The 24691-nt window shown below is 40.1% G+C and overlaps 1 protein-coding gene across 1 annotated transcript in view; it reads left to right on the forward strand.

Moving 5' to 3' along the window:
- Positions 1 to 24691, forward strand: part of CS (citrate synthase) — a 30624-nt gene that overhangs the window by 2880 nt on the left and 3053 nt on the right. The window contains exons 2-7 of the mRNA XM_016224512.2: positions 9918 to 9968; positions 11680 to 11787; positions 12510 to 12575; positions 15828 to 15959; positions 16192 to 16380; positions 24327 to 24526. Of these exons, the coding sequence (XP_016079998.1) occupies positions 9918 to 9968; positions 11680 to 11787; positions 12510 to 12575; positions 15828 to 15959; positions 16192 to 16380; positions 24327 to 24526 (746 nt within the window). The remainder of the gene's footprint in view (positions 1 to 9917; positions 9969 to 11679; positions 11788 to 12509; positions 12576 to 15827; positions 15960 to 16191; positions 16381 to 24326; positions 24527 to 24691) is intronic.

The raw sequence follows: 24691 nt of genomic DNA on the forward strand, positions 1-24691 counted from the left end.
TGCCCTGACCAGAAATCAAACCAGCAACCTTTTGGTGCACAGGATGATGCTCAACCAACAGCCTACCAGCCAGGGAAAAACTGAGTCAGTTTTGTCCTGTGAAATGTCACTTAGGCTTAAAGCCCCAAAACTTTTTAAAGCTAGCGCTCGCCCTAGCCAACTTGCTTAGTGGTTAGAGCGTCATTCTGCAGACTGAAGGGTCCCGGGTTCCATTGTAGCCAAGGGCATGTACCTCAGTTACAGGTTGGATTCGAGGCCCAGGTCAGGGCTGGTGCAGGAGGCAACCAATCAAAATGTGTGTCTCCCACGCCGATCTCTCTCTCTCTCTCTTTCTTTCTCTCTCCCGCCCCCCCCTCTTTCTCTTTCTTCCCCCCCTCTCTGAAAAGCAATGGAAAAAATATTCTTGGATGAGGATTAAAAAAATAAATCAAGCACTCAAATCTCTGTGCTTTCACTTTCATTATCAGCCTACCCAAAGTAATGGCAATTCCTTGATGCTTACTAGATGGACCAGAGATGAAAGATGGAGAGTAAAGCCTCATCATGTGCTAGTGGTGGGTTGATTGCATCTATTCTTCCTAGTGGCCTTTAGATTGGCAGCAGGTTTGTGCCTGGGTGTGCGGAGGCAAGGTGGAGTAGATAATCAGAGAAGGAAAAGCTGGCATTCCTAGTTCTTAGAATCCAAGTGGGTAAAAGGCAGGAAACCAGACTTGGTAGATTTTTCTAAAAGCACACACTAATTCCTTCTGCTCTGTTTCAGTCCTTTATGTGATAGAGTTGAATAGGATGTGACATTTAAAACATGAGTGAGGTAACTTTAGCAGTAGATCTTAGGTTCTGGCTGACTTTCAGTTCTTCCCAGATTCCTTAGATTCCTGTATTTCTTTTAACATGATATCATTTTAAAAGGTCTGTAAGTTCACAGTGGACATCATCATCATCTTGGATGCTTGTTCAGATTGCACATTCGTGAGTTCTAACTTTAGATTCTAATTCAGCAAAAGTGGATTGGGATCTGGAGACTTGTATTTTTTCAAGTACCCTCAGTTGACTGACGATGCTCAGTGGTCCTTTTCTGTGGGCCTTTTTGTTTGCAACTTTATTAAATGAACATATGAAACTTAGTGAGTGGACATTTTTTATTTATTTATTTAGAATTAGTGATTATTTTAAAAATTGACCTCAAAAGTGACTATTGTGACCAATAGTCCGTTTTAGGCCATTATCTCTTAGTTTGTCTTCCTCGGTCTTTTCTTCAAATGCCTTAGGAAAAGTTTCTTGTAAATCCCTCTAGCAAAGCATTAGGAGCTAAAACTTGTAAGAGCTAGTAGAAGTGAAGGAACAGTTTCTAGTTTCTGAGAGAGGAGTAAGGTGACAGATCCTATGTACTTTATTCACTAATGTACACTTAGTGTTGCACATAAGTAGGGGTTCAGCAAATATTTGTTAAAGAACAGTAAGGATTTTTTTTTTTAAATATATTTTTTATTGATTTCAGAGAGAGGAAAGGAGAGGGAGAGAGAGAGATAGAAACATCAATGATGAGAGAGTCATTGATCGGCTGCCTAGCCCGCAACCTGGGCATGTGCCCCAACCAGGAATTAAACCGCAATCGCCTGGATCCTAGGTCGATGCTCAACCGCTGAGCCACGCCCGACCAGGCAGGATTCTACTGAAAGTAGAATTAGAAGTCTTAGTTTTTTTCTGAAGCTGAATTGATGTCTTTTGCTGAATGGTTGGCAAACCTTTAGGGAAGAATCTGTTAGAAAATGACAGGTAGGATGAATAAGGAAATTGTAAATGTGAAGAGGGTCAAACTATGAAATCTGATTACTCTGCGTAGGCTATTAAGTGGCCTATCAAGTTCAGGTAGACTTCTAATATCACCATTGTGAAACACAGATGTTCAATGGCTTTAGTTCTCTGACCTGGTTCTGGGGAGAAAGGAGCCTTTGTCCTGTGTATGTTCTTTTTCCCTTAATGCAAGTTGTTCCTTCTTCATTGGAAGCCTTTGTAGCAGAAGATTTTTCCTAGCAGTTAATAGTGCATTATGTTTGCTTCATCAGCTTAGCCAGTTCTGCTGGCTTGGCAAGCTCTGATCTTTTGTTGATGAAGGACAGGGCTCTATTAAACTCAAAGCATCTCTCAAGCCTTTAATGTTGGAGTTCCTGGATATCTGGCAGGACATGTTCTGATGTGTCTAGAATGGAGGATCAAAGAAAATTTTGCTTTCCCCCTATAGAGTAAGGATCCTAGATGTGAACCAATGATGATAATAGGCCAAGATGAGTAAGAGGGAAATAACCATGTTATTGATTAAGTGCTTATCCAAATAGGATTCTACAGTTGCCAGAATTTGGGGGAGAAGGGAGTAGTTTTAATAGATTGTTTTAAAGGATTTTATTATTTATTTATTTTTTAATTGATTTTAAAAAGGAAGGAAGAGGGAGAGAGAGAGAAACATAAAGGTGAGAGAGAAACATCTATCAGTTGCCTCCCACATGCACCTTGACCAGGACTTGAACCTGCAACCTGGGTGTGTGCCTTGACTGGGAATCAAACCCACAACCCTTTGGTGCACAGGACGATGCTTCAACCAACTGAGCCACACCGGCCAGGGCTTAATTGATTTTTAATAAGTGATTTGGCTGGTACTCTATTCCAGAAATACCCGAAGTATTACAGGCAAATCTTGGGCAAAATTTTCTGCATGTACTATTAGTACTTTCCCTCCCTTGGCCCTTTAAGATAGAGGTCTTTTCATTATATTTTTCCATCCTTGCACATTTGAGAGCTATGGCCCACTTCTTTCAATAATAGCAAACTCACTAGCAGAATTCTTGCAAGGGTGGCAGCAGGTTTGAAAAAGCCTGTTAGTGATTGTGACACCCCCATCCTGGAGAGAATCCTGGTTGTCAGACGTTGTGAGTCAGGTCCTTATCTTTGGAAGCAGCTCTCTCCATCTCCCCATGAAGGAGCTGACCTATTGAGCGAGGTGACTCCCTGTCAGCTGCTGTTCCAGTGGGGTGACTCTACACATGGCATGCAACCAGAAACCAAAAGCCCAGTTGCCACACCTCCAAAATTGGGGGTGGAGCTGGGAGATGAAAATCAGGGATGACTCAGAGGTTTGTAATCTGCCTGTCCCATCTGTGAGTATAGCCTGAATGTACTGTACAAAGCTATTCAGCAGCTTTCTTTGCAGCCAGTGGGTAGATGAAATGAGGTGTGTAGCCTTGGGTGTAACAGTCCCCTGGCATCTCCTGTCTAGAATCATTTTCTCTCCTGGTGGAGATTAAGGTTAAATTTGTTTCCTCCCTCTGACTCCTCCCCTCTTGGTCAGGAGGCCCTTAAAAAGGAAATTGAGGCTTTTGTTTTCTGTTCCCAGATAGAAGGAATTATCCATTCATCCCTTCCTCAGGCTTGACTGTCTTGTTTCCTGGGATCCAACTACAGGGAGTGACCTTTGAGGTAATAGATAATAGGCCAACACAGCTCTAAGAAACAAATACTGAACTCAGCTATGCAGAAAGCACCGTTCTAAGATGCTTTCATGCAAATTATTTTATATAGCCTACTTTTCTACTCTGAAATTGGCTTTATTATAAATTTAAAGATGTAAAAACTGAGACTTAAAAGTGTAGGGGTTCAGAACAGGCCTCACCAAAATGTGCCACTTTGGCATGTAAATTATTTTGAGCTGAAGGCCATCAAAACTGTGAGCTCACAAGAAATTTACTTCTCCCTTAGAGAATTTAAGTTAGGGGCCTTGCCCATAATGAAAGTTATCACCAGAAATGACTTTTTATGACCCGTCTATAGGGCAGGGCAAACTTCTAATTACTAAACATCTCCTCTTCTTACCACCCTTCTCCTTCTCTGAATCCCTAAAGTGATCCTTAGCACAAAATGTCAAATATATCTTATTTTCCCTTTTTGTCTTTGTACCTCTTGTGTATGTGGGGTCTCTGACTCTCACATATGTGGGTTTACCATGTGTACGTATGTATTAAATTTGGTTATTTTCTCTTGTTAATCTCTCTCCCGTAGATTTAATTATTAGACTGAACTGAAAGAACCTGGGAAGGTAGAAGAAAGTTTCTTCCTCTCCCACAGAAGTTAGGTCATATAGCCAAGGTAACACAGCAGGATAGTGGCAGGATCTGGATTTAGGACTTGGTCCTAGATAACTCCAAATCCCAGGCTCTTTACATTCTACCCTTCTACTCCCCTGCTTAACACTTTGGACCATGGGTGTGTCTTGAACTTTATTGCTCATATGAATCACCTAGTGAGCTTGTTAAAGGGCAGACGTGGATTCCATAGGTCTGAGGTGAAGTCCAAGATTTTGCATTTCTAAGAATTTCCAGGTAATGCTAATGCCATTGGCTAGGCAGTCATTTTATTTTATTTTTTATGTTATTTTATTTTATTATTAATCCTCACCCGAGGATTTTTTCCATTGATTTTCAGAGAGAGAGGAAGGGAGTGGGAGAGAGGGAGAGAAAAACATTGATGTGAGCCCGGCCAGGCGTGGCTCAGCAGTTGAGCATTGACCTAGGATCCAGGCGAATAGGGTTTGATTCCCGGTCAGGGCACATGCCCGGGTTGCAGGCTTGATCAATGACTCATCATTGATGTTTCTATCTCTCTCCCCCCCTCTCCTTTCCTCTCTCTGAAATCAATAAAGATATATTAAAAAAAAAAAAAAAATACCACCTAACAAGGTGGCAAATAATATATAAAAAAAGAAACATTGATGTGAAAGAGACCACATCGATTGGTTACCTCCTGCACAAGCTCCAACCTGGGCCAGGGATTTAACCTGCAACCTAGGTATGTGCCCTTGATTGGGAATCTAACCTGCAACCCTTCGGTGTGCAGGCCGATACTAACCGCTGAGCCAAACCAGAAGGGCTAGGCAGTCATATTTTATTTTTTAAATATGTTTTTGTTGATTTCAGAGAAGGAAGGGAGAGAGAGATAGAAACATCAATGATGAGAGAGTAAGAGTCATTCGTTGGCTGCCTCCTGCACACTCCTTACTGGGGATCTGTGCCCTGACTGGGAATCCAACTGTGACCTCTTGGTTCCAAGGTGGACACTCAACCACTGAGTCACACTGGCAGGACAGCAGTCATTTTAAATAGCAAGGCTTTCTAATACCTTTACCTGTGTCCTTGTTGGAATGTGAGAATTGGACTTTGAGCAACTAGCTTGAGTGTTATCCTAAATATGGAGAAGGAAAGGGAAATAGTTGTTTGGCTTTGGATGTCTCAGTTATTTAGTAATGGAGCTGGCGCTAGAACCCAGATTTCTGTTTCCAATTCTACATCATGTTTTCTGTCTTCTACATCATTAGGTAAAGTTGTCTTCACTTAAATTTTTCCCAATCTAGCCTTTTGAGTGGTCATACCAATGAGTTGCTGACTTTAAAACCTTTCTGATTTCTTTAATTTATCCTAAGCTTCAGGATTAGCTAAAAATATGACTAAACCTTACACTGAAGGGTATGAGAAAGTCACCATACTATTTCATTTTATATATTTATAATATAACAAATACAAAGCACTTGCTATGTGCCAGATGTAGTTTTCAGTGCTTTGTAAATACAAGATGGGACAAAAGTAGGTTTACAGTTGTGAGTACGCAAAACAGTTTATTCTTATATTAATTATTGTATTTTCCATACAAACAACTATAAACCTACTTTTGCCCCACCCTGTATTGACTTAATCCTCAGAGCAATCCTTTGAGGTCTGTACTGTTATTGTTCCTATTTTACATCTAAGAACACAGGTACAGAAAGGTTAAGTGACTTGGCTAGGGTCACATAGCCAAGAAGTGTCAGAGAAGTGTAGTAAAAAGAGACTAGCTTTACTCTATAGCTACATAGCCAAGCTCTCCACAAATTAGCATTGCTTTGCAAATTGGAGATCTGGCTAAGAAGTGTTATTGATGGAGATTAGGGACATTTGAGATCAACTCTCTTTATGTTACTCCGGAGTCTCCTAATTAAATGACAAAGATGCTCTCTACAAAGGAAATTAAGACTTTGCTGATGGTGGAAATGGGGTGATATAGTTTAGTTTCAAGTTCTTCTTAACTAATCATTTGCTTAAAATAGCATTCATATAAACAGGTTTGAGAAATGATGAAGCAGCAGCCATGACCCACCTGATTCTCTTAATTGATGTTGCATTCTTACAGCCTTAAGTGATCTTCCACCCTTTTCTTTCTGATTTTCTCTTATTTTTTGTGTTATTTTGTTTTAATCTTAAAAGGAGAGGGCTGCTCATTTATTCTAACAGTTCTCTCTCACAATGGGGAAAGAATGTTTTTGTTTTGTTTTATGTTCATATCAGTGGAAGAAAGATTTCCAATCTGAGGGAATTTCCATTTTCATCTTAAGATATGGGCTGTCATTCTATCTGTTGAGCTAATATAGATTTCCCCCCCTAAGATTTAACCTTAAACTATTCTTTTTATAATCCTTCCTCTTGCCAATGAAGCAGCCAGCCATTGTAGAAATTTCAAGGGGTGTAGAAGTGGAAAAATTGTCCATTATGGAGATATTTCAACTTCTTTTCTTCTCTCAGATGATATGTTCCTCTATAGCCTATTTAAAAACACAGTCAGCCTGGCCAGGCGTGGCTCAGCGGTTGAGCATCGACCTAGGATCCAGGAGATCGGGGTTCAATTCCTGGTCAGGGCACATGCCCAGGTTGTGGGCTAGGCAGCCTATCAATGACTCTCATCATTGATGTTTCTATCTCTCTTTCCCCCTCCTTTCCACTCTCTGAAATCAATAAAGATATGTTTTTAAAATTTTTTATTTAATTAAAATAAAAATTAATAAAAACACAGCCAACCACTGCAACAATCAGTGACCCACAATTAAAAGGTCTGCTGCAGGGCTGATGTAGTTGCTGGGAGATGGGGGCCTCTATAATAAGGGATCTGTGGGACCATTGAGCATGGAATAGCTTGAACATGGTTATTAGCTCTGTAGAACAGTAGTTTGAACTTATTCACATGTTTTCTCTTGTCCACTTTTTGGTGACTAGTAAGAATAGGCGAAGTTATTTCTTTAGTGCTGGGTCCAGCTCCCATTTGCCCCCCCTCGTAGGGTGAAGAGGCTAAAGGGCTCTTTGTGCTGTTTATTTCTTGCCCAGATGGTCCTCAGTGAACTAGAGGAGACTCTAAGAAGTTAATGAAAGGAGTTAAGGACAGTTCTGATTAACAAACTGAGGCATTCTCCTTTTGCTTAAGGACAAAATTAGTTTGCCTGTGCCCTCTGAATTTAGCTTTGGGTTGATTCTTTTTTTTTTATTAGCATTATCTTTATTGTTAAAAGTATTACAGATTTCCCTTTGTTCCCCATTGATCCTTTCCACCCCTCTCCTGCCTCACCCCACCCCACCCCACCCCCAGGCCTTCACCTTTGGATTGATTCTTTTTAAAATAGCCTTTTTCTGCCCTAGCTGGTTTGGCTCTGGTTAGAGCATCAGCCCACAGACTGAAGGGTCCTGGGTTTGATTCCGGCCAGGGCACATACCTTGGTTGCAAGCTCGATCCTCGGGGCACGTTTGGGAGACAACCATTCGATTTGTCTTTCTCACATGAATGTTTCTCTCTCGCCCTTACACTCTTTCTGAAAAGCAAAAGGAAAAAATATCCTCGCATGAGGATTAAAAAATTAAATAAAATAACCTTTTTCTGAAGGGTCACTTCCCTTTTCAATGCTCAGTCCTGCCACAACAAAAGAGGGGTACTAAAATCTAAAAAGCCTCAGGCCCCACTAAACCTCATCCTAGGCCTGTAGCTTTTTGGAATTCATACTGTATCACTGGCTCAAATGATGTTCAGTGCAACTGGACAGTATGGCAATAGTTACTAGAAAAGGTGTTTCTGGCCTTTTGCCAAAAGGAGGAAAAGGTGTGGACTTGTTCCTGAATTAGTTTGTGGGTGTGTAATCCTTTTAGTTTGCAAAGTACTTTTGCATCCATTTTATCACCAAATAACCCTGTGAGTCGTCTAGCACCATAGTATAGATGAGGAAACTGGGACTTACTTTATCTCATTTTATCTTCAAAATAATCTTGTGCAAAAAAGTTAATCTCCTTGTCTAAGCCCTTATACCTAGTTAGTACAGTAGTCACCCCTTGTCCACAGGGGTTACATTCCAAGACCCACAGTAGATGCCCAAAACCACAAATAGGTACTGAACCCTGTATATACTGTGTTTTATCCCTATACATACATACCTGAGTTTAACTTATAAATTAGTGACAGTAAGAGATTAACAACGATAACTAATAATAAAACAGTTATAACAATATACTCTAATAAAAATTATGTGAGTGGTCTGTCTCTCAAAACATTTTATTGTGATATACTCACCTTTTCACTTAAATGAAGCACTTAATGGCTTCTCTTTGGCATATCTAAATTGCCAGCATCACTACTCTTTATGTTTTGGGACCATTATTAAGTAAAATGAGGGCTACCTGAACATAGGCACTTGGGATACCTTGACTGAGGATTTGATAACCTAGCCTGCTGGCTACTAAGTCACTAACTGGTGGGAGCATATACAGTGTGGATACATACACTGGACAGAGGGAAAATTCATGTCCCAATGGGATATAGCAGGACAGTGCGACATTTAAAACTTATGAATTGTTGACTTCTGGAATTTTCCATTTAGTATTTTCGGACCACAGTTAAAGTGAAACCAGGGATAGGTACTGTGTAGTATAATTAGTTGTTTTTTTGAAGGCAGTGTTGAACTTTTTGTTGTAACTCAGAGGTCTTCTCATAGAAAGCTGTTTCTCTTTGGGGAAAAAACCCTGCCTGTAAACATATGAATAGGCTAGCTATACTATTTGTCTTTGTAGTGAGGGATATAGCCTTCTTTTTTGTTTGGTTTTTTTAATTTTTATTCCTTATTGATTTTAGAAAGAGGAAGGGAGAGAGAGAGAGAAACATTGATCAGTTATCTCCCATGCTTCCCCCAAACCCAAAGCCTGGGTATGTGCCCTGACCCCGGGAATCAACCCAAAACCTTTTGGTGTATGAGACGATGCTCCAACCGAGCCACACCGGCCAGGGTGGAAATATATAGCCTTCTTGAATCTCAGGTCTATCTTTCTGGATAATTTTCTTCCTGAAGTAGATCTAAAAATTCTTTGGGTGCATGTGTATAGGCAATACACTGTCAACTTTTGTTTGTCTGAAATGTCTTCATTTTACTTCCTTTAAGATATTTTCTTACCCGGGTACACAACTCTAGCTTAATTATTCTCTCAGCACTTTGAAGATGATTTTCAGTTTTCTGGTTTCCATTGCTGTTGTTGAGTAGTCTTCAGTCAGTTGTTACTTTGTAGATGGTCTGTCTTCTCTGTGCTTTTTCCAGGAGCATTTGAGGTAGTGTTCTTAAAGTCGGCCTTTGCCTGTGGGCTCTCCTAGACTGACTCAAGAGGTTGAAGTGTTACCAGAAGACTAGGTGCTGGAGAGATCTTACCAGCAGGGTTAAGTAATTGATCATTTTCTCATTTGCTTTTCTCAGAGCCACTCAGAACTATTAATAGCTAGATTGAGATGGACTGGGTAGTCTAACAACAGCCTTTCTGACCTTTCCTCTGTGCCTAACAAAGCCCAGCTCTGGAACCCAGATGATGGGAGAGAGTCTGTCTTCAGGGAATGAAGCTCTGAATGCAAGAAGCAGAGTTAAACCGACTGCTGCCTCCAGACTTGGTAACTCTTTCCAAGATATTCAGGGCCTTTTTACAGCTTTTTTTATGTCAAACTGTCCTTAGAGGCTAAGATGAAGACAGGTTGAATCACTGTCATTCCTTGTTAATACATAAGAGAAAAGAGTAATTATTGCATAAATTTTTGTGTTTTCTTTGCAGAATGCATCCTGTCTTGTTTTTGCTGCCCGGCATGCTAGTGCTTCCTCCTCGGTAAGTTTTGAGGGAAAAAAGACTGAGAATCATTGAGGGAGACTGATCCTGGGATAGGGTTAGGGGGTGGTTTGGCTGCTACCCACACTTATCATTATCCTGAGTATCTTCTGGAGATTATTTGTTATTGTTATATAACACTTATTATTACTACTATTTTAAGAAGTAATTTACACAGTAATGTAGTGAGATGAGAATATCAAATATTTTTGTCTAATCTTTTTTTAAAAATTGTGGTAAAATATACATACCATAAAATTTACCATTTTAAATTTTTTTTAATTTTATGTTTATTGTTGAAAGTATTACAGATGTCCCCCTTTTCCCCCCTCATTAATCCCCTCCACCCCGCATCGGCCCACCCACAGGCCTTCCCTATACTGTTGTCTCTGTCCATGGGTTATGCATATATACATATAAGTTCTTTGATTAATCTCTTCCACCCCCGCCTTCCCACTTGAGATCCCTCAGTCTGTTCCATGCTTCTGTGTCTCTGGGTCTGTTTTGTTCCTCAGTTTATTTTGTTCATTATATTCCACATATGAGTGAGATCATGTGATACTTTGTCTTTCTCTGACTGGCTTATTTCGCTTAGCATAATACTCAAGTTCCATCCATGTTGTCCCAAAGGGTAAGAGATCTTTCTTTTCTACAGCTGCATAGTATTCCATGGTGGAAATGTGCCACCATTTTTAAGTGTATTAAGTACATTCACATTATTGTGCAGCCATCACCACTGTCCATCTTCAGAACTTTTTCATGTTCCCAAATTGAAATTCTGTACCCATTAAAACAAGTCCCTATTCCCCTTTCCTTCTGCCTCTTTCTTTTTTTAAAATGTATTGAGTTTTAGAGAGACAGGAAGGGGGTTAGAGAGAGAAACATCAATATGTTATTCTACTTATTTATTGATTCATTTTTTGGTACTTGTATGTGTGGGGATCAAACCCACAACCTTGACATAGGGGGATGATGCTGTAACCAACTGAGCTACCCTGCCAGGGCTCTGCCTAATTCTTTATTCTTTTTTTCTTTTTTTTTTAATATATCTTTATTGATTTCAGAGAGAGGAAGGAATAGGGAGAGAGAGAAATAGAGTCATCAATGATGAGAGAGTAGTCATTGGTCGGCTACCTCCTGCATGTCCCCAACTGGGGATCGAGCCTGCAACCAGGACATGTGCCCCAACCAGGAATTGAACCATGTCTTCTGGATCCTAGGTCGATGCTCAACTGCTGAGCCACACCCAGCTAGGCTGCCTAGTTCTTTTAACTCATCTATACAGAGTAGTTGACCAGTGTTACCTGGCAGATAGAGAAAGGCATGTTATAAAAATCAGTCTTCAGCCCTAGCTAGTTTGGCTTAGTGGTTAGAGTGTCAGTCCATGGACTGAAGGGTCCCTCGTTTGATTCCAGCCAAGGCCATATTCCTCAGTTGCAGGCTCCATCCCCAGCCCATTTGGGGCGTGTGCAGGAGGCAACCAGTCGATGTGTCTCTCTCATATTGATGTTTCTGTCTCTCCCTCTCTCCCTCTCTCCCTTTCTCCCTTTCTCCCTTTCTCCCTCTCTCCCTCCTCCACTCTCTCTGAAAAGCAATAGAAAAAATATCCTCCAGTGAGGATTTAAAAAAAAATCAGTCTTTATACACCTACTTTGCAGGAAATGTAGCCAACATTTTGACCATCACTTAGCCTCGCTCTTTCTCTTTTTAGAATTTGAAAGATGTATTGGCTGACCTGATACCTAAGGAGCAGGCCAGAGTTAAGACCTTCAGGCAGCAACATGGCAAGACGGTGGTGGGCCAAATCACTGTGGACATGGTAAGGGTTGTGGGGTTTTGGCAGGAAAAGTAGCTCTGTAATGTGCTTCAACAAAAGTACTGTTCTTTTCACTGACTATTCAAAAGCTTTCTGTTCCATACAAGGAAATGTTGGTGCTAAATGGTGTTTATTAGAAATTAGATTGTTAGTTTCTACAGATTTAATAGTTGAGCCTAACCTAATTCACCTATGGGAGGGATGAATGAAGTTTCTATTTCTCTTTCCAACCCCTTAGTTTTTGGGGCGAGGGCTCTCTTTGAGTTGATGTTGGACTTATTCTCCAGGCCCTCTAGAACAGCTTTAGGATGGTTTCTTCTCTAGCCCTAAGAGTGAGCAGCTCAGATAACTCCACAGTAGGTTTAGCCATTCGTCTCTATCTCCTTCCCCTGTAATAGATCCCATTCTGTTTACTGTGGTTGATGGGAATGAGGGAGTAACAGTGGGCAGGAGAAAAAATAAAGTTCAATAACAAAAGAAAGCAAACAGAGGCAGAAACATCAAATAAAGTAGTGATTTCTCAATTTAAAAATTTCATTTCCAGTATTAGCAGTCTCCCTTGCAAAGTTCCATACTGTAACAAGTTAACTCCTCGGAAATCTTCTTCCCCCAAATGAAGTCTTACCAGTCAGAGATAAATGACCTCTTCTAGAATCCCACAAAGCACTAACAAGCTCTAGCCTGAATTATTCTGACCATTGATTGCATCCTCTTCTTTCCTTTAGATGTATGGTGGCATGAGAGGCATGAAGGGATTGGTATACGAAACATCAGTTCTTGATCCTGATGAGGTAAGAGACCCTCACGTTAATCATTAGTAATTATTGTGTTTACTGACTATTGTGCACACTGTGGTTTAGAACACTGAGGGTACAGAGAACAAAATAAAGCACTTACCTTCATATTTTGGAAGCTTGAAAATAAGTATATATGGAATAACTGAAAAATAAGTTTACCTTTTCATTTTTTTTCTTTACTATTGATCTTTTTTTTAACTTATCTTTAGTGTTGAAAGTATTACAGATATCCTTCCTTTTTTTCCCATTGATCCCCCCCCCCCCAAGGTTTTCACGCCACTATTGTCTATGTCCATGGGTTATGCATATAAGTTCTTTGATTAATCTCTCCTCACCCACTCCCCCACTCCCGCCTTCCCACTGAGATTTATCAGTCTATTCCATGCTTCTATGTCTCTGGATCTATTTTTTCCTCAGCGTATTTTGTTTATTAGATTCCACCTATGAGTGAGGTCATGTAAAACTGAATCAGAAAGAATCAGAAAACCTGAATTGGCTAATAAAAAATTGATGAAATGGAAGCAGTAATAAAAAAAACTCCCAGCAAACAAAAGCCCTGGTCTAGATGGCTTCACGGGGAGCTTTTTAATTCTTTAAGTTGGAGGGTTAGTTTACTAAAAATTTTTCTTGCTTTTTGAGGTAGGCTTGTAGTGCTATGAACTTCTCTCTTAGGGCTGCTTTTCTGTGTTCCATAGGTTTTGGGTTGTTGTGTGTTCATTTTCATTTGTTTCCAGCAAGTTTTTTATTTCTTTCTTGATCTTATTGGTAACCCATTCATTGCTTAATAACATGCTATTTAGCCTCCATGTGTTTGAATGTTTTTGAGTGTTTTTACTGTACTTGATCTCTAGTTTCATGCCCTTGTGATCTGAGATGCTTGATATGATTTCAGTCTTCTTTAACTTGTAGAGACTGGTTTTGTGTCCTAACATGCTGTCTGTCTTTGAGAATGACCCATGTGCACTTGAGAGGAATGTATATTCTGCAGCTTTGGGGTGAGATGTTCTGTAAATGTCAGTTAAATCCATCTGACCTAGTGTGCCATTTAGTCACTGTTTCTGTGTTGACTTTTTGTCTGGAAGATCTATCCAGTGAAGTCAGCGGGGTGTTAAAGTCAACAACTATGACTGTATTGCTGTTGATTTCTCCCTTAAAGTCCTTAAGGTTATTATTGATAGATCCTCATTTATTGCCATTTTAATTCTTTATGCTTATGTTTCTCTCTCTATTTCTTCTTATTACAGCAGGCCCTTTAACATTTCCTGCAGTGCTGGCTTGGTGGTGATAAACTCCTTTAGCCTTTTTATTTCACCATCTATTTTGAATGATAGCCTTGCTGGATAGAGTAGTCTTGGTTTCAGATCCTTGTTTTGCATTACCTTGAATACTTCATGCCATTCCATTCTGGTTTGTAGAGTTTCTGATGAGAAGTCAGCTGACAGCCTTACGGGAGCTCCTTTGTAGGTAACAGATTGCTTTTCTCTTGCTGCCTTTAAGATTCTCTCTCTGTCTTGAATTTTTGGCATTTTAATTATGCTGTGTCTGGGTGTGGGCCTCTTTGGATTTTTTCCTGCTTGGGACTCTCTGTGCCTCCTGAACTTGTGTGACTTTTTCCTTCACCAGGTTAGGGGAGTTTTCTCCCGTTATTTCTTCAAACAGGTTCTCTAACCCTTGCTTACTTTCTACTTCCTCTGACACTCCTATGATGCAAATATTGTTATGTTTCATGTTTTCCCACAGCTCCCTTAGACTGTCCTCCTGTTTTTTAATTGTTTTTTCTTTTTGGATCTCTGATTGAGTGATTTTTTTTTCTACCCGGTCATCTAGTTCACTGATATGATCCTCAGCTTCCTCATATCTGCTGGTTATTCCTTCCAGTGTATTCTTTATTTCTGCCATGTCATTCTTCATTTCCTTCATAGTTTCCATATCTTTTTTCATGCTGTTGAGCATCCTTACAATCAGTATTCTGAACTCTGTATTTGATAGATTGCTTATCTCCGTTTCATTTACCTCTTTTTCTGGAGATTTCTCTTGTTCTTTCATTAGGGGCTTGTTTTTTTGTCTCCCCATGTTGGCTGCCTATTTGGGTTTATTTCTGTGTATTATGTAGCCCTGCTAAGACTCTCAGTCTTTTTGGAAGGTCTCTGCTGCTAGGCCAATGTCATATACTGTTTGTGACTGTCCTTGAGTACCCTGTTTGAAGCTATCAACAACCCATGGCTTGTGTTCCCCTCTGTTGGGGCTGGGTGCATTTGGACAGGACCAAGATGCTCACCAAAGTCTGCCTTTCCAAGGCCTGGGACCAGAAGCAGATCACGCAAAGACTCAAAGCACTCTAAGGTCTGCCTCTGCCTGCAAGGTGATTAATCTGATTCTCTTAATGAGCCTCAGGCTGTACACACACCAGAGAGGTTTTCCAGCAGGGTGGAGCAATTGTTTTCCCCTCAGGCAAAAGCTGCTTGGAAAGTAAATGTCTGCCTCTGCAATATGGGGTTATGACTCGGCACAGGAATCCAGAGGGTTACCCTCTGAGTTCTTTTCCCCCAGCCAGCGTCCCTGGATTCTCCTCACATAGCTCCAGTCCACTCTTCCCTCCCTCTGCTGGAGCCCAAGGTGAGTGGCTGCACAGGAAACTTTGTGCATTGGCTGTTTAATAGGGTGCCTGCATTTCCAGCCATCTCTCCCTGGCAGGCAGAAACCCAGCTGCTTTTCACAGCCAGATGCTATGTGGGGCACCTTTCTCAGTTCTGGTGCTCTTGGCTGGGAAGCCCAGACTAGTGTTTAGGCCCTAGAGTCCTCAGTGGAAACCCCCCACAGGGGAGATATCCCTTGGGACCTTCAGCTCCTGCCTATGGGAGCCCAGCCAGCCCTCTCGTGCCTCAGCACTTCCTACCCGTCTCTATGGGGTCTCCACTTTTCCTTTTTGGTTATGAAGGTGCTCTCCAGCTCATCTTCAGTTGCAGTTGATTATTCAGGATGATTTTTCTATATTTTAGTTCTAATTCCAGTTTGGTCCCAGGAGAGTGTCAGTATAGCTTCCACTCAGTCGGACGCCATCTTTAATCTCATCTTTTTAGTAACTCAACTAGTAAAACTAAAAGTATAAAGCAGAATTATGTGAAGATTTAAGTTTTAAAAGTTCTACTCTAATTTGTTGAAATGTCTGATAAAACTAGGACCAGTCAATTATGTGATTTCCAGGCTAATAAACTTAAGTTGTAATTCTTACTTTTCTCCTTCAAGGGCATCCGTTTCCGAGGCTACAGTATCCCTGAATGCCAGAAACTGCTGCCCAAGGCTAAGGGTGGGGAAGAACCCCTGCCAGAGGGCTTATTTTGGCTGCTGGTAACTGGGCAAATCCCAACAGAGGAACAGGTAAAGCAGAAGGGCATTGGCCTTTCTCATTCTCCTCCTTTGCCTTTCTCTAATCTGTGACACTTAATCCTGATGTGGCTATAGAGATGTACAGTGAAGGGGAACAATCAGAGCTGAGTTCTGCTGTATAAGTGGATTGGGTTGAATTCGCCTGTATTTTCTTACTCAGATGTCACTGTCTTTTTCTCTTCTTTTTCCTTGCCTAGTTTGAGCAGTGTCTCCTTTTCCACAGGTATCTTGGCTCTCAAAAGAGTGGGCAAAGAGGGCAGCTCTGCCTTCCCATGTGGTCACCATGCTGGACAACTTTCCCACCAATCTACACCCCATGTCTCAGCTCAGTGCAGCCATTACAGCCCTCAATAGTGAAAGCAACTTTGCCCGAGCATATGCAGAGGGTGTCAACCGAACCAAGTACTGGGAGGTAGGAAATTTTGGTGCAGTGATTGATATGTGGTGGGGATTCAAAAGAATAGACTGTGAAGGAAGAAAAAGAGTATAGAATCTTTAGGAAATTTTACTTCTGAGTTATGCCAGAAATGTATTTAACAAATTTTTATTGTGGCTTGCTTTTTTTCAGTCTTTGGGATTACAGAGGTATATGGAGCATGCTTTCTGTCATCAGAAGTTGTTGGTTTGGTTAGGGTGGTGTACGTGTAAAAAAGAAATGATTCAGTAAAACCCTGCTATAATATGTACACAGGGCTCTTGGAACGTTGAAAAGGATGTGACTTCGCCCTGGCCAGGTAGCTCAGTTGGTTAGAACGTCGTCCGGATTTGCCAAGGTTGTGGGTTTGATCTCCGGTCAGGGCACATACAAAAATCAACCAGTGAATGCATAGATAAGTGGAACAACAAATTGATGTTTCTCTTTCACTCTCTCCCTTTCTCTCTAAAATCAATGTTTGGAAAAACAATGTTTTTAAAGAAAAAGGATACGACTTAACTACAGGGTCCCTGAGGAAGATTTCACAGTATAGTCTCACACTAATGCCAAGCAGTCCCACCTACTCCTCTTCTTCAAATAAGGAGAACTTTGAGAAATCTTACAACTTGTATAAGATTGTACAAGTTATACAATCTTACAACTAAGGCAACTCTATAGAGTCTGGGAGGACTAATGCCAATCAGCCAGAGTTCTGAACTAGCCCACTCAAGATACCTGTCAGAAGTGGGAGGATAGTTAGTATCCCAGAAGTAGGATCCAGGACACTGAGCTTTATTTTCTGAAAATGAAATGTTTATACTCTGTAGTTGTGTAGTAGGAGAAGACTATTGTGCCTTGTCCCAATGCATAGTAGCTAATTCCTTCCATCTTCTTTCCAATATCCCACATACTCAAAAACACTAGGTCAAGTACAAGTTATCTAGCTAGGGTTACAGGAGGACATCTCATTTTCTTTTGTTTCTTATTCAGAGACAGGTAATATAGGAACACAAGAGTTCCCTTTTGCAAAACAGGTATACAAAATGATTTTGACCATAAGATGCCAACCACCAAGAAGGCCCGAAAGAGTTCACTATGATGCAAGGCACAAAATGGTCTGTGGGCCATACTGTGATCCACTGGTCTGATGAAATCCCCTTGGGATTTTGGCAAATCCTGCTTCATTTGGTTTGCCAATATTTATTTGATGCCAACTGTGTATGGAGAATTATGTTTGCTGTTGGGGGAGGGAGGGAGGGAGGGAGGGAGGGAGGGAGGGAGGGAGGGAGGGAGGGAGGGAGAATTTGCAATCGATATTAGTCTATTTGGCATTGAGGAGGAGGAGGGTATTGGAATGGTGCAGAATATACACATTCAGAAGCACTTAAAGCATTTATAGAGCTGCACATCAGTAGATTCAGAAGGCTCTATAGCCTGAATATATTGCTTTTCATTTTCTTTCTTTTTTAGTTGGATTTATTGGGGTGATGTTGGTTAATAAAATTATATAGGTTTCAGATATACAATTCTACAAGTTATCATCTGTATATTGTATTGTGTTTACCACCCCTAGTCAAGTCTCCTTCCTCATTTTCTTTTTTTAATGTTTTTATTGATTTCAGAGAGAGGAAGGGAGAGAGAGAGAGAAACATCAATGATGAGAGTCATTGATCAGCGGCCTCCTGCATGCCCCCCACTGGGGATCGAGCCCAAAACCTGGGCATGTGCCCTGACCAGGAATCGCACCTGAGATCTCCTGGATCATAGGACGTCGCTCAACCATCTGAACCATGCCAGCTGGGCCCTCGTTTTCTTTTTTAAAATACTATTCAAGTGATTGTTATCTGTATTGGTCACCATAACACAAAAGGTTAAATTAAGACCTACATTTCTTCTGTTTTAAAACTTTTCTTTTAGAAATTGGCCACCCAGAAGTGCATTGTTACTTGAGTGTCATGAGGGGGGAGAAAACAGCTTCTTCATACTTATTAATAGATACCTAAAAGGTATTTCTCAGGCACCCAGACATGCATTGCTTCACACTGTCCTTTGTTGAATCACTAAAATGTACTCCTCTGCTTGCTATTGCCTCCATTTCAGTGTAGCCATTGATTGACTATTCTACCATCATCTGTTTTTGAGATGTTATCTGCATGTGGCTGTCTCGTGGTAAACATGTATTTCAGGACTTTGCCAGTCTTCTGGAGAGTACAAGCAATACTGATGTATTTGTCAGACTTAGGATGTGTGTCTAATAAGTTCACACTACACAAAAATTAGCACCACTGGGTTTTAGTTCTTTAGTTTAGTGAAGCTTGATGCTCTTTTGCTGCTACATCTTTTAACTCCCTTAAAGGTGTCAGATATGTTACTTCAGTTCAGTTTTCTGTTTTGGTTCATTTAACCATGGACTCTTTAAGGATTACATGACAACACTCAGATGGTTATTTCTGTTTAAAAATTTATGTTAAGTTTATATGTGATCTGAGTCTTTACTAGGATGATCAGCTCATCCTGGTTTTTCGTTTGTTTTAATTTTTTTTTTTAATTTTTTTTTTACCTTTATTGATTTCAGAGAAAGGAAAGGAGAGGGAGAGAGAGAGATAGAAACATCAATGATGAGTCATTGATCGAGCCCACAGCCTGGGCATGTGCCCTGACCAGGAATCGAACCCTGATCACCTGGATCCTAGGTCGAGGCTCAACCGCTGAGCCACACCCAGCCGGGCTCATCCTGTTTTTTTACATATACCTCAAGAGGATGATCTGTCTCCAACATTCCTTCCTTCACAGTTCATATGACTTTAGATAGTGTAACCTCTTGAGTTGAAAGAGTTAGGACTCTGTCTATTTGACTTAACTTCACTCAAGACCAAAAGATTACTGTGATGTAATCAGCTGTTTAATTGTGAAGTAGCCTTAAGTAAATGTTAAGGTGAATAAAATTTAGGAAGTAGCTGACAGATCGAGTTTTGCTAATAAACAGTATATATGGTTTTTGAAGCTGTTTATAATTAAATCATGTTAACACCTAACAACTCTTGAAAACATGCATAAACACTTTAAGTGCATAAAGTTCATCATCTGATTTAATCCTTAGAACAACTCTGTGAGGTAGATGTTGTTATTATTCCCATTTTACTGAATGAGAAAACTGAGGATTAGAAAAATTAAGTAGAGACAACATTTCAAATTTGAGTTTGCTTCATTCTGGGGTCTCTTTACTATTAATACTAGCTTTCTTCTTCTCTGTCTTAATAATGATTGATAGCTAAATACTTGGCCAGAATTTTACTGGTGATGAAGGTGGTGGCTCACAATGACAGTTATGGTCAATTTTGTTACCCTTATTCCAGACGGTTGTGATGGTGGCATGTTTTTTTGTTTTTGGTGGTTTGTGGGTGGGTGTTTTTTTTTTTTTAAACATCCTTATATAGATTATAGTTAACTTAAAATATCAATTCCAGAATCAGAGGGTAAGGTAAGCGTACTTTTATGGCTTTGTAGAGAGGTTTCCTATAGTAAACTATGCCATATGAGAGCATTTAACTGAAGAATCTTCCCCAAATTAGCCCCTGCTGTGCCAGTCTTCAAATGTGGTGGTGTGTTTTAACGTCTTTTTTCCCATGGCTTACAGATGAAGAATGAGTTAGTACAAGTAGCTAAATAGCACTCCAGTCTTCACTTATTAAAGAATGAATAAGAGTTCTCTGCCAGGTGTTTGTGGTGTGTGTGTGTTTTAACTTCTTAACTATACAGTGTTGACCACTACAAAAAACGGGGTTAAGGATCCCACACTGCCAAACCTGATCTGATACTTGTTTTATAAACTTCACCCTCACTGGGAGAAGTTGAAACAATCACATTTTTGTAGTTTCTTTATGATGTGGCATTCATACTTTACAAATGATTTTGAAAGTTAGTATCTACTGCACAGATACCATCTTGCCTATCCCAAGATCCTGTTCTTGGCCTTTGACTAATGAAACCAGGGGTTCCCTTTGAACTGCCTGTCCTTGATGCATGCTTCTGGAAGTAACCTACGTTCTTGGGAGATGTAAATCTGCAAGGAGGTATAGTTAGTAGTATGATTATCATGTAATTAATCTGAGAACTTGGCAGAAGTGTTAACTAAGTATTTCTTGCTTCAGGTAGCTTGTATTTTGGCAGTATTCTTACTGAATTCTGGTGGCATTGACAAAATTCACTGAGTAATTAAGTATAAGTGACTTCATAGGGATTAACTCATTTAGGCTAGTTATTATGAATTTTGTTCTTTGTTCCAACAGAACTACTGAAACTTCATGACTTCTTGTAGTAGCTTTTAACCAGTTAGCTTGATGGGATGGTGCTATGTAGTATCAGTCAGCAAATACTTACTCCATGCTTTCTATGTACTTGGAACTATGGATGGAAGCAGCTGGTTAGAGCATTGTACCTATAAACCAAAGTTGCGCGTTTTAATCCCAATCAGGGCACATACAGGAATCAAACCAATGAATGCGTAAGCAAGTGGAACAACAAATCGATGTCTCTCTCCTTTCCTCTCTTTCTCTAAAATCAGTCAAAGAAACTAAAAAACGAAACACTAAAACCCTGTCCCTTCCCTCAGGAACTTAAAATCCCTTTGAGAAGTTAAAATTGAGACATAAAAGTTCACCAAGCTATTAACATCACAAAAAGTGACAACTAGATATTATATATTTCTCAATAAATGAACATAACAAAATTATCAAATAGTCTTGCTAAAAAAAAAAAATTTGAACCTGAATCTGCTCCAGCCTCTAGATCTAACTTTCAGTTCATACAAAATACAGTGGACAGGGGAACGCATTAAATGGTATCACAAGTATATAATCAGCAAAACCTGGGGGAAATTCTACAGAAGAAATAATTCAATTTTCCACAAATAAATTGCAAATTTAAAAAAAGAGATACTTTGGGTGGTGAACACACAATACAGTGTACAGATGATGTGTTGTGGAATTGTGCACCTGAAACCTGTATAATTTTGTTAACCAATGTCATCCCCAGTAAATTCAATAAAAATTTTTTAAAAGTAAAAATAAAGAAGAGCATAAGAAGGAACTTAAAATTATTTTAAAAGAGACTTCAGAGACATATTAGACAGTTGCAGTGTGGGTTATTTTTTAGTCCTCGAGTGATGCAGGGGTGCTTTATAATCACACAAATTTGAATACTGAGAAGGTATTTAGTGATACTGAGTATTTTTTTCAGTAGGACAATGGTTTTGTGATTTTGGTTTATGAAAGACCTTTATCTTTTAGATATACATGCTTAAATATTCACATGTTGAAATACACGGTGGGACAAAAGAAGATTTACAGTTCTTATGGGAAATAATACAATCATTAATAATAAAAAACTTTGTGTTGCTCATAAAACTGTAAACCTGCTTTTGCCCCACCCCATATATGATGTCTGGCATTAGCTCAAAATAATTTGAGAAGAGGAGGAAATTATAGTATAGGTGAAACAAAAGTGGCCATAAGTTGCCCTGGCCGGTTTGGCTCAGTGGTTAGATGATTGGCCCTCAGACCACAGGGTTGCCAGTGTTCAATTCCCCTTCTAGGGCACACACCTTGGTTGCAGGTTCATTCCCAGCCCTAGTCAGGGTACATGCAGGAGGCAACCAATTCATGGTCTCTCTCACTCCGATGTTTCTCTCTCTCTCTCCCCCTCCTCCCTCCCACTCTCTCTAAAAATCAATGGGAAAAATATCTAAAAACCAATGGGATGAGGATTTTATGTATTTTTATTGATTTCAGAGAGAGGAAGGGAGAGGGAGAGATAGAAACATCAATGATGAGAGTCAGTGATGGGTTGCCTCCTGCAAGTGCCCTTCTGGGGATCAAGCCCACAACCGAGGGCATGTGCCCTTACTGGGGATTGAACCTCGATCTCCTGGATTTTCATGCTCAACTGCTGAAATATACTGGCCAAGCTCAGCTGAGGATTTTTTTTTTTTTAAGTGGCCATGAGTAATTGTTTAAGCTAGATGATACTTGTTAGCTAAGTGGGTAACCTTGCATAAGTTACTTAACGTGGCCAACCCCCAATTTCTTCATTTGTAAAATGAGGGATATGTTACCTTACAGGATTATTGTAAGAAAATTAAAAGTACAAATAACATATCTCTCTCTTCCTCTCCCTTCCTCTCTCTGAAATCAAGAAAAACATATAAAAAAAAAAAAAAAATGGAACCCTTGCCCTGGTTGGTGTGGCTCAGTTGGTTAGGCGTCATCCCATGCACCAGGAGGTTGCCAGTTTGATTCCTGGTCAAGGGCGCATGGGTCAAGGGTACATACCTGGGTTGTGGGTTTGGGGCACGTGTGGGAGGTAACTGATCAATGTTTCTCACATTGAAGTTTCTCTCTCCCCCTTCCTCTCTCTAAAATCAATAAAAAATTTAAAAAGGCTGTATCCTCACTATAAAGGCAAATAGTGTAGCTAGACTATTAATATGTTTACAGATAGGGTTTTTTCCCCAAAGAGAAACAGCTTTCTATGAGAAGATCTTTGAGTTTGAGTTCAACACTGCCTTCAAAAAACAACTAATCCCGGCCGGGTGTGGCTCAGCGGTTGAGCATCGACCTAGGATCCAGGAGATCAGAGTTCGATTCCTGGTCAGGGCACATGCCTGGGTTGTGGGCTAGGCAGCCGATCAATGACTCTCTCATCATTGATGTTTCTATCTCTCTCTCTCCCTCTTCCTTTCCTCTCTCTGAAATCAATAAAGATATGTTTTTAAAAAAACCAAAAAAAACAACTAATTATACTGCACAGTACCTATCCCTGGTTTCACTTTCCATGGTTTCAGTTAACTGTGGTCTGAAAATACTAAATGGAAAATTCCAGAAGTCAACAATTCATATGTTTTAAATGTCGCACTTTCCTGCTGCATCCCACTGGGACATGAATCTTCCCTCTGTCCAGTGTATGTATCCACACTGTATATGCTCCCACCAGTTAGTGACTTAGTAGCCAGCTGGTTGAGTTACCAAATCTTCAGTCAAGGTATCGCAGTGCTTGTGTTCAGGTAGCCCTCATTTTACTTAATAATGGTCCCAAAACATAAAGAGTAGTGATGCTGGCAATTTGGATATACCAAAGAGAAGCCATTAAGTGCTTCATTTAAGTGAAAAGGTGAGTATATCACAAAATGTTTTAAGAGACATGCATAATATTTATTACAGTATATTGTTATAATTGTGTTATTATATTATTAGTTATTGTTATTAATCTCTTACTGTCTCTGTAAGTTAAACTCATAGGTATGTATGTATAGGGGAAAAATATCATATATATAGACTCAGTCCCTGGCAGGGGGCATGCTGGAGGCAGCTGATCAATATTTCTCCTCTCTCCCTCTCTCTCTAAAACTCAATAAACTATTCTTTAAAAAAAAAAGGAAGCCTTTGCTATTAGCTAACAATTGAATTCCACTGCTTGACCCTTGGCATATATGGTGAATTTTCTTTGAAAGGTGGAACATAAAATTAATTATTAAAACCTAGTTTCTTAACACATTCATTGAGTGCAAAGTCATATAGCTGGAAAGATCAAGATTAAACATATAAGGGTTCTCAATCTGACTTTGGCATTTAACTGAATTCTCTGAGCTTCAGCTCCCTCACCTGTAAAATGGAGGTCATTATATACATTATAGAATTGTAAAATTTGGGAATAATGTTTTAAAGGACCTCTGGTAGTATGAGTAAATCATCTAGTGCAGTGCCTGGGTCATAACAGTTACTCAGTTAAATGGTTATTGTAGTTATGCTCTATCTAATAACCACTCAGCATATAACCATCAACCCAAATAGCCCAGTCCATGGAGGACAAATAGCATCCCTGCCTAATTCTTTGTTGATAATTCTTTTTCTCCCTCCCCCCCTCCATTTTCCTCTTCTCGCCTTCAGTTGATTTACGAAGACTGTATGGATCTGATCGCAAAGCTACCTTGTGTTGCCGCAAAGATCTACCGAAATCTGTACCGGGAGGGCAGCAGTATTGGGGCCATTGACTCTAAGCTGGACTGGTCCCACAATTTCACCAACATGTTAGGCTATACCGATGTTCAGTTTACTGAGCTCATGCGCTTGTACCTCACCATCCACAGGTGAGCTAGACCCAGCAACCATAGCCTGGATTAGTGGGAAATTTTAAGAAAAGCTCCTTAAAAGTTTCCTCATCTGGGAACAGGTGGTAGGCAGCAAGGCAATAGAAAATGGCATAAGGGATAATACAAAGCAAGAAAGGGATCTAGTGAAGAAGGTCAAAAGGT

The sequence above is a fragment of the Miniopterus natalensis genome, chromosome 2, assembly GCF_054644295.1.
Source record: "Miniopterus natalensis isolate mMinNat1 chromosome 2, mMinNat1.hap1, whole genome shotgun sequence".
NCBI lineage: Eukaryota > Metazoa > Chordata > Mammalia > Chiroptera > Miniopteridae > Miniopterus > Miniopterus natalensis.